General features: G+C 43.5%; 1 protein-coding gene across 2 annotated transcripts; it reads right to left on the reverse strand.

Moving 5' to 3' along the window:
• Positions 1 to 8,661: 8,661 nt before the first annotated feature.
• On the reverse strand, positions 8,662 to 9,884 carry LOC116978315 (heterogeneous nuclear ribonucleoprotein A1-like). 2 transcript variants are annotated; one of them, XM_033029381.1, is made up of 2 exons: positions 9,192 to 9,884; positions 8,662 to 9,041 (listed from the first exon to the last, which is right to left on the reverse strand). In XM_033029381.1, the coding sequence occupies exons 1-2, from the start codon at positions 9,829 to 9,831 to the stop codon at positions 8,827 to 8,829; spliced, it is 855 nt and encodes a 284-aa protein (XP_032885272.1). In that variant the 5' UTR covers positions 9,832 to 9,884; the 3' UTR covers positions 8,662 to 8,826. The 2 variants fall into 2 exon arrangements, with proteins under 2 accessions (XP_032885272.1, XP_032885271.1); XM_033029380.1 differs by having other exon boundaries at positions 8,662 to 9,027; positions 9,061 to 9,884.
• Between the last annotated feature and the right edge of the window lie 449 nt (positions 9,885 to 10,333).

Below are 10,333 nucleotides of genomic sequence, written 5' to 3' on the forward strand. Positions count from 1 at the left end.
CAGCGTGGAGGCTCCAGGCCCAGTGCAGAGTCCAGGCAAGTTATAAGTAATTTAGCCAGTAAGATTTTTCTGCTGCCCACCAACGGCTGAGTGGGCAGCTACAAGACTTGGAATTTACTTAAAATGGGACATTGTCATTTTTTCAAAAAATGTTGACCTCCCAAGTTAATATCTTTAGATACAGCTAATATTGAACATTTAAATTTTAGAAGTTTAGACTTCTGCAACAAAGATGCTTTTGATTGCATTTGTCACCATCTATTATACATTCCAGGCCATGAAAAGCATGTTCTGTACCTGGTCTCTCAATAAAGTGCTAGCCAGTGCTAGGTGTTCAGCAGAAGACAGGACAGTTTTCTTCCCCGTCAATCTCATGACTGAAGGCCAAATGTTTTGCACATGAAGGGCTGCCATTCAAGATGCTATTGCTGAAAGACTCCATTTTGTCCCAGACATACTCTCGCATGCATGATCTACATGGCCCAGTTCTTTTTTTGCAGTACCTTAACTTGTGCCAGACTCGCTGAAACATAATGCAGGTGTTCAGCAGAATACCAAAACTTTGCTATCGTCAGAAGAAATGGCAAGATCCTCATCAATAATGTACAGAGGAATCATGGGATCCAAGTCTATAGCTCCCTGAATGTGGCAACTTAAAGAAATAGCAGTAAAGGCATATGGTATACTTCCTTTCAAAGTATACGAACCAGGAAGCCATAATGCCACTTTGCAGGACTTTGTGCAAGAAGGAACAGCTGACACAAAAAGCTAGAGTAACTCAGCAGGACAGGCAGCATCTCTGGAGAGAAGGAATGGGTGACTTTTCGGGATGAGACCCTTCTTCAGACTGGTTAGGGATAAGGGATCGAGAGATATAGATGATGATAAAGGAAACAGGCCATTTGTAGCTGTTTGTAGGGTGAAAATGGGAAGCTAGTGCGACTTGGGTGGGGGAGGGATAGAGAGGGAATGCCACAGCTATCTGAAGTGAGCAAAATCAATATTCATAGCACTGGGCTGTAAGCTGCCCAAGTGAAATACGAGATGCCCAAGTGAAATATTCCTCCAATTTGCGTTTAGCCTCACTGACAATGGAGGAGACAGAGGACAGAAAGGTCTGAGTAGGAATGGGAAGGAGAAGTAAAGTGTCCAGCAAACGGGAGATCAGGTTAGGTCATGCGGATTGAGCAAAGGTGTTCTGTGAATTAATCGCCCAGTCTGCGTTTGGTCTCGCCGATGTACAAGAGCCCACATCTTGAACAATGGATACAGTAGATGAGGTTGGAGATGGGACAAGTGAACCACTCTGCTGTACCTGAAAGGACTATCGGGGTCTCTGGACAGAGTTCAGGGAGGAGGTATGGCGACAGGTGTTGCATCTTCTGCGGTTGCAGGGGAAGGTACCTGGGAAAGGGTGGTTTGGGTGGGAAGGGATGAGTTAACCAGGGAGTTGAGGAAGGAACGGACTCTGCGGAAAGGGGTGGAGATGGGAAAATGTGGTTAGTGGTGGGATCCCGTTGGAGGTCACCACTTTGGAGGATTATGAGATGTATGCGATGGCTAATGGGGTAGAAGGCAAGGACTAGGGGGACTTGTCTCTGTTGCAACTTGGGGGAGGGGGAGCAAGGGTGGAGCTGGGGGGTACCGAGGAGACACGAGTGAGGGCCTCATTTATGATTGGAAAGGGCAACCCCCGTTCCGTAAAGAATGAGGACATCTTGGATGTTCTAGTATGGAACACCTCAACTCGGGCGCAGATGCGGTGTAGACGGAGGAATTGGGAGTAGGGGGATAGAGTCTTTGCAGGAAGCAGGGTGGAAAGAAGTGTAGTCGAGATAGTTGTGGGTGTCAGTGGTTGGGCTGCATTTGGAGTATTGCATACAGTTCTGGTAACCCTCTTACAGGAAGTCTGTGGAGACTTGAGAGGTTTACCAGAATGCTGCCTAGATGGAGGACATTAGTTATAAGTGGTTGGACAAATAAGATTTTTTTTTTCATCTGGAGCATCAGAGGCCAAGAGGAGACCTAAGAAGGATATAGAAATTACACGGCATAGAAAATGCCTGAAGGTTCAGTGCCTTTGTCAAGAATGCTAAAAGACTCAGTTCAATTGGGCGTTTTGCTATTTAATTCTCCTGCTCCTCAACTACCCCCCACCCCATGAGCCATTTTAAAGCAGACAACTTCCCATGGGATAATGGAAACACAAAACTGCAGATTCTCGAGTCCTGAGTGCAAAACAATCGGCTGTTGGATTTAGCAGGTCGGGCATTATTTGTGGAGGTAAACAAAAATGCTGGAGAAACTCAGCGGGTGCTGCAGCATCTATAGAGCGAAGGAAATAGGCAACGTTTCGGGCCGAAACATTGCCCATTTCCTTCGCTCCATAGATGCTGCCGCACCTGCTGAGTTTCTCCAGTATTTTTGTCTACCTTCGATTTTCCAGCATCTGCAGTTCCTTCTTGAATATTTGTGGAGATAATTGGACTGTCAGTTCCCTCTGGATAAAAGCATGGAGGGAGATAACTAAAATAAAGTGGGGGGGCATTGGGACAAGATTTGGCACATGATAGTTGGATCGAGATGAGGAGTGGACTGGTGAACGGTAAGGTGTGCAGTAGAAAGCAGTGGGGATAACAGACTGGGGACATGATTGGTGGAAATAACCAGGTGTAGCAGATGTTGGAATCTGATGGGAAAGGAAATTTGAGTATGGGACCAAATAAGTGAGGTATGGTGGGTAGACAGGAATGAGACCCCTGTTATCTGGACCCTTCCCCACCTGACCATTCATCAATCTACCTTTCCTCACCTGGATCCATATTGTGTGCCAGCTCTCACCTCACCTCACCCTCTCCTTATTCTGTTTATATTTGTTACCTTCCCTTCACTCTCTCAGTTGAGCTGTATGGTTTGGACCCATTTCCCACTACAAATGCTGCCAGACCTGCTGGGTTTCTCCAGATTGTTTTTATCCCTTCAAGATAAAGTTCCCACTATGCATTACACAGAGAAAACTTAATGGTTCTCATGAACTTTGGGGATGTGGGGGCAGTAGGAAGAAAGGAGAGAAAGGGTCACATTCTCCAATGCTCATGTTAATTTACCTCAGGATGCATTCAATATGGGAATTGTTCCATCTGTCCCTGTGGAGTGCATGATCCATTAATGTACAACTGGTTTATTTCTTTGGTAAAAAGCAGATTTGTTCAGATTTGTTTATTGTTATATATACACACCAGGGGTGATGAAATTCCTTGTTCACACAAGGCTCAACAAAAGAGCAAATGCATAACAGCACAACGGTGTAAAGATTACAATGCAATACTATTTCCATGTACTAAAGTTGAACTGTAGTGACTGCAGGATCACAAGCAATTCAAGGCATAAAAAAATAGGTGCAGTAGGCCATTCGGCCCTTCAATATGATAATGGCTGATCAACTAAAATCAGTACCCTGTTCCTGCTTTTTCTCCATATTCCTCGATTCCTTTAGACCCAAGAGCTATATCAAACTCTGGAAAAAGTAAACATTTTCTGGCAAACATTAATAATAGGGCTTGATGGCATCCATGGAATGATATCAGGAACCCATTTAACTTTAGGATGGGAGATTGGTTTTCCATCTTCCTCACAATATTGTTTTTATTTGATGACACCACCTTTTGTGCATTGTCACTAGTACTTTGGCACATAGTTGGGACATTAACGGACTCCATTAATCAGACATTTTGCTGTTATTGCAAAGAATTAGACTCAGTTAAGTTACTGTCATTTAATATGATAAAATAATTACTGTCACTGGAATGTGTACCTCCTACAATATGCAGCAGACAAAACAAACTGAAGTTTAAAGGAAGTTTAAAAGGAAGTTAAAACAAACTGAAGGGTCTCGACCCGAAACGTTGACCATTTCCTTCGCTCCATAGGTGCTGCCTCACCCGCTGTGTTTCTCCGGCATTTTTGTCTACCTTCGATTTTCCAGCATCTGCAGTTCCTTCTTAAACATGAAGTTTAAACCTGCTCAGATTACTGTCGGTAGGTTGGCTTTAGGGATCACTGCTCTTTTCAACTTAAAGGTCAGCCACTTCTTCCAAAAGATCCTTTAATGCTGCTGACAATTTGATAACAAGATTAGGTGTAGGTATCAATCATTTGTTGGCCATCCTTTTTGGTAGATAGTAATACAGCTCCCCATCTACCACCCCTTTTGTCCAAATTTTCAAAACTAGTCAGATCCTTTGGCAAAGTAATGCAACCTTACAATAGAAGATAGACATAAAATGCTGGAGTAACAGACAGACAGCATCTCAAGAGAGAAGGATTGGGTGACATTTCGGGTCAAGACTTTCTTCAGACAGTCAGGGTGGAGAGCAAAATATGGAAGGGTAATGTGTGAAAACAGATCAAAGAAGATCAAGGAAATGTAGAATGGCACATTGTTAGCTGAGGAGAAGAGGACAACTAGGCATGCCATCAGTAATATTTAATCAAGAGTAATATTTGATCACAATGGTAAGCGACAGAGGGTTACTTGAAGTTGGAGAAATCTATACTCGTACTGCTATGTTGTAAGCTGCACAAGCGAAATACAAGGTGTGATTCCTCCAATTTGCATTGGGCCTCACTGACAGTGGAGGCGGCTCAGTATAGAAAGGTCAGTATGGGAATGGGAGGGGGAATTAAAGTGTTTAGCAACCAGATAATCGGGTAGATCTAGGCAGACTATGCCTCACCTGAAAGGACGGAATCGAGAGAGGTTATAGGGATAGATTGCAGGGGAAAATACCTGGGGAGGGGCTGGTTTGGGTGGAAATGGGCGAATTAACCAGGATCTGTTATCACACCTTACCCTTCGATGTCCCCTCTCCCCCAACTCAGCCTGAAGGGTCTCGACCCGAACGTCACCCATTCCTCTCCATAGATGCTGCCTGGCCCGCTGAGTTACTCCAGCATTTTGTATCTATCTTTGGTGTAAACCAGCATCTGCAGTTCCTTCCTACACATTCTTACAATAGCCCTAGTTATAGACATCAGTACAATGAACAAATCAAACCAGATACTTGCCGTCAATTCATTTTCACTATATCAGGCATTTCCATGATTGACTTCTACCATTGCCATTTAATACCCAGTCTCTCATCTTCCCTTCCACCACCCTTTGTTTTTGCAGGGCTCTTAACTGCACTTACTTTCACCGTCACTATCAAAGTAATTCAATTAGTTGAATACCTTTTTTAATTCTGAGCTGGAAGGAGTTTGGTTACTTTTGAATGTCAGGACAATATATTATACAGCAAAATATTGTACAGCACTCAATAAAAAGAGTAACAGCAAGAGCAGATTCATTCCTGCAGATGCTCACCTTTATCAGATCAGCAGACAGCAATGATGACGGCTGTTGAGAAGTTCATGACCCAAAATAGCCTGCTGTTTTGCTCTTTGGCTATGAGAGAAGTGTGCAATTAATGACCTAGAAGGGAAAGCATGGGATTAATTGAAAAGCACCAATTTATAACTGGTTAGCTTTATGTGACAGCAGTGATATTCGGAATGCAACTCAAACAAAATCAGCATAAAGATTCACAGCATCTTAAAATGGTTCCTCATAAATGTTGGAAAATCAAGGTAAAGCACAATGGATACCAAAAATAAAGTCCATACGTTATAGGAGCAGAATTAGACCATTCGGCACATTGTCTACTCTGCCATTCAATCATGGCTGATGTATTAAAGATCAAGAATTAGATAACAAATTCAAAATGAAAACCATTTTAAAATATTAATTTTGAGCAATTACCATCCAGACAAAAATGAGGGAGCAGATGGTGGTTTCAGTAATTATGGCTAAGTAGACCAATAATAGAATATCTCTAAATAAAGTAGAACACAGGTTAATAATTTTATGCGCCAAATTTGTTTCTGCTGGTTGAAAAGGTTTAAAGACAGCGCATCCTGCAGCAGGTAATCAAATGGCAACTCGTTTGGTTGTCCAGTTACTTTACAAATCAAATTGGAGCACAAATTTAAATTTGTGTAACAACGGTACATAACATTCTTCCTACGTAGTTCATCACAACATAGGAGGCTGCCATTCAATTAAATCCATGCTAGTTCCCAGCAAAACAACCCCATCAGTCCCATTTTATTTTTACCATTCTTCTATAATCTTTCAACTCCTCCATACATGTGCTTACACCAAAACATGTGCAAAAATCACACTCAAACTAAAAACAGTAAAGTATAACAATAAATTCACTGTTAACTTGCATTTTCTGACAACTTACCGACCAGGCAATTTTTATATTCTCCAAAAATTCAACATTTCAGATGTACTTTACCCCCAAATCTTGAATATCTAAATTGACCAAACTTGTCCTATGGATGAGATGACACGTTAACGATCATTGATGTACATACAGTTTAAAGATGCTATGCCACTACTTGAAGTGTAAGCCTCTAGTCTCCTTTGCACTGTATCCTTCAACCAACCATTGGCCCTGGTATAGGGCCAAAGGGTCCGGACCCAAAACATCACCTATCCATGTTCTTTCGAGATGCTGCCTGATCCATTGAGCCTTTTCCAGCACATTGACCTTTTTTGGTACTGGCTGCTTGATTTTAAGCTCTGGAATTCCCTTAATATAAAGGCATCACCTTCCCATCCACATCTAGATTCTACCTCTCTACCCAAAATTGCTGGTATTATTTTCCTAAAAATGAATGCTTAATTCTGCAACTAAAAGTTGTCAGTTTATTTCACTGCTGTTTGAGCATCGTATTGCATACAAAATGACTGCTGCATCACTGCCCCTCTCACCTTTGTTTCAAAGTTTAGAGGAGATATGTGGGGTAAGTTTTTATTTACAGTGGTGGGTGCCTGAAACACAATGCCAGGGGAGATGGTGGAAGCAGATATGATAGTAGCATTTAAGAGGCTTCTGGATAGGTAGGGACTGGATCACATGCTGGCAGAAGTTAGTTTAACTTGACATCATGTTCGGCGTGGATATTGTGGGAAGGGCCTGTTCTGTACTGCTTATGTACAGCAGAGAAGCATGCAGATGACAAATATAAATCTTAATAATGAAATAGGGAGAAAAGGACAGAAAATCTTCTTATCTTCGCCTACCTTCTGTTTGCATTTTGTTTCGCCCTTCTTGCACCTTGCTTCCATTTGAATTCACCTCCTGTAGTCTTTCATTCATGGCATATTGTAGCCTTTCACCTACATTGTAACTTTCAGCTCCACGAAGTCAACCTCATTGGCTCGAGAACCACTTTAATAGTTATGCACTTACCCAACTTGATGACCTCGAATACATGCAACAAGAACATAATGTTCCCAGATGGAGACAAAAGAGGTCCACAAATGCTGAAGATCTGTCTTCAGAGCAATGTTGAAGGGAGTTAACCAGGGGCATGAAATGCATGCACTAGATAGATGTATAATTTGGAGGGGAAAAATGACCAAACGCATTTTGAAATTTATTTTCACTCCTAACTTTGCATTTATCCAAGCTATGCATTATTTATATTTTACAACCCTAGTTAAATCCCTTCAACATTACTATGAAGGCAGATCTTTAAAATAATCCCCCCCCCCCTAAAAAAATGAACATTGCCTAGGAATAAGCAGAAAGGTCAGAATTGCAAACGAACCCTATCAGTTCGCTACACAAGCTTCCCAATGTGGAATCAGCACTCCCATTATGGATTTTCTGTACAATTATCTTTTTGCTTAAATCCGCACATTAATATTGTCAAGCTGATGTGGTACGAACATGCAAAGATCAGTATATTTTAGAAGACAACTGCTTTGATGCACATGCCAAAAGCTAGATAGGAATTCAGTCAATCTGACCAGCAAATATGGAAATTAAGTTATTGATGATTGGCATTGAAATGAGGTGAATCTAATGACATACTGGGGGATAAACATACGATTATGCAACAACAAAAAATCCCCCTGAACACCTTTAACATTTGGTTGAATTATGTGCACGCTGGGAATTTCCACAATTCCCAAATATAGATTGCATCACTAATTTAGGGGTTAATGGGGAAAAACAAAATGAATAGCAATTTTCTACCATCTGAAATTAAGCCATGGAAGGTGCTAGGTGTGTAAATGGTGGGGAGGAAAGTGACCGAAACAGACAGGATGGGATGCCAGCAAATCTTTAGATTTCTAGCAGACAGGGATACAGAAGAAAATTCTTGCAGCAGGTTATACTATCCAATCATATGCACAAATTTTTTTTTAAATTGTTTCAATGATACACTTCATTGAAAAGCTTCAATAGAAGGGGGGGGGGAGGGCGGGGGGAGGAGATGGGCACAGTTCACAAATATCCTGGGCAATGCATCAATACAAAAATCCTTTTCATCGTTCAACTGATATTCCCAAATGGACATGTGTTCCTGAGAATGTGAAGTGATTTTAGAACCTAATTAAATAACTAAAGTGTCCAAAAAATATTCTCCAGAAACCAGATTCACTCCAACCAATTTTTGCTTGAATTACCAAAAATGTATTCCAAATCTAACTGGAACAAAATAAAATTGGACCAGGAACATATCAACTGTTTATGAAAACAGGGTTAAAACCCTAGGATCTTCAGGTAAATTTATCCAGAAAGAGACACTACAGACGAGATATAAATTCAATGTTGTTTATTACGAAAAAAAGTTAAAACAAAAGTATGCAGATTTCTTGGTGTGCATTACTTGAATACATTTCGTAGCTATGAGCCCCTATTTTTAACCATCAACCCCAGCTCCTCACCCTTCTCCCTCCCACCCCCTCACACACAAAAGAATAAACTAAAACGCAAATCCACCAAAATCTCTGGTTCTGCTTCTACTGCTAACACCATAATCTCCCCTGTAGGGTCCAGCAGCATATTTATCCATACCGCCCCCACCTCTCATGGGGCCATAGTGAGACGGCTCAGGGGAGTAGCTCCCAAAGTTATCATAGCTATCCTGGAAATTACCACGGTCGTATCCGCCGCCGCCGCCGCCGCCGCCACCGCCGCCTCCTCCTCCTCCTCCTCCTCGATAGCTCCCAATTTGATCACCGTAACTTCCTCCGGAAAAGGAGCGGTCACGCCGGGGATGTCCACCATCACCATAACCACCATAGAGGTCTCCTCGACCTCCTCTCTCATTGTAGTAGCCGCCCCCGCCGCTTTGCGGCCCGTACCCGCCAGAATTGCCAAAATTGCCATCACTCCGACCGTTTCTTTGGGGTAAGCTGCCACCTCGACCGCGAGGTCTACTTCCGCTCTGCATCTCTTCCTTCGACAACCCCTTCTTGACTTCGCACCGGTAGCCATTAATCATGTGGTACTTCTGGATTACAGCTTTATCAACAGAATCGTGGTCATCGAAGTACACAAAGGCAAAGCCTCTCTTCTTGCCAGTGTCTCGGTCGCAGATCACATCCACTTTTTCAATCATCCCATAATCCGCGAAATAGCTCTGCAGATCGTTCTCGTCGAGGTTTTCCTTTATGCCGCCAACGAAGATCTTCTTTACCTTCATGTTGAAGCCAGGCTTGTTCGAGTCTTCTCTTGGCACAGCTCGCTTCAGGTCTACCGTGCGGCCATCTAAGACATGAGGCCTAGCAGCCATTGCAGCATCCGCCTCGCTCGGCGACGAATATGTGACAAAGCCGAAGCCTCGGGGGCGCCTGGTGAAGGTGTCCTGGACTACGACACAGTCAGTTAGCTTGCCCCACTGCTCGAAGTGGTTCCGCAGGTTCCCTTCCACCGTTTCGAAGCTGAGCCCGCCAACAAATAGCTTACAGAGCTGTTCCCTCGCCATGTTGTACAGCCGCCTTCGCCACACACTGCAGGAGACTGACTGACTGCCTAATGAGCTCTATATATAAGCGGCGGCGCGGGGGGCGGGGCAACGCCCGCTGTCCCCGCCGCTGATTGGCCGGCGGGCGGCTGCTAGGTAACCCCGGCCCCATTCGCCCGCGAGCCCCATTGTCCTCAGCACAAGCGACATCCGATCCATCCAACATGTCTTACGGCTCCTTCAAATATAAATACTTATTTTTCTCAATGAGCCTCTCGTTTTCATCGGGCCCCCCGATCCTGATCCCGATCCTGACTGAATTCACAAGGCCTGGCCCGATCTGAAATCCCTAAGGCATAAGGCCCAGGCCTAAGGCTCTTCCCAGGCAACCGTCGACGAGTGCGTTGGCGGCACCATCTTCCCGCGTCATCTTCAAATCAATGGCAGCGGCTGAAACAGGAACTGTGGCCGGTCGACCAGCCCTGAAGGAGTGTTGAAAGGGTCTCGACCCGAAAGGTTACCC

The sequence above is a fragment of the Amblyraja radiata genome, chromosome 11 (genome assembly GCF_010909765.2).
Source record: "Amblyraja radiata isolate CabotCenter1 chromosome 11, sAmbRad1.1.pri, whole genome shotgun sequence".
Classification (NCBI taxonomy): domain Eukaryota; kingdom Metazoa; phylum Chordata; class Chondrichthyes; order Rajiformes; family Rajidae; genus Amblyraja; species Amblyraja radiata.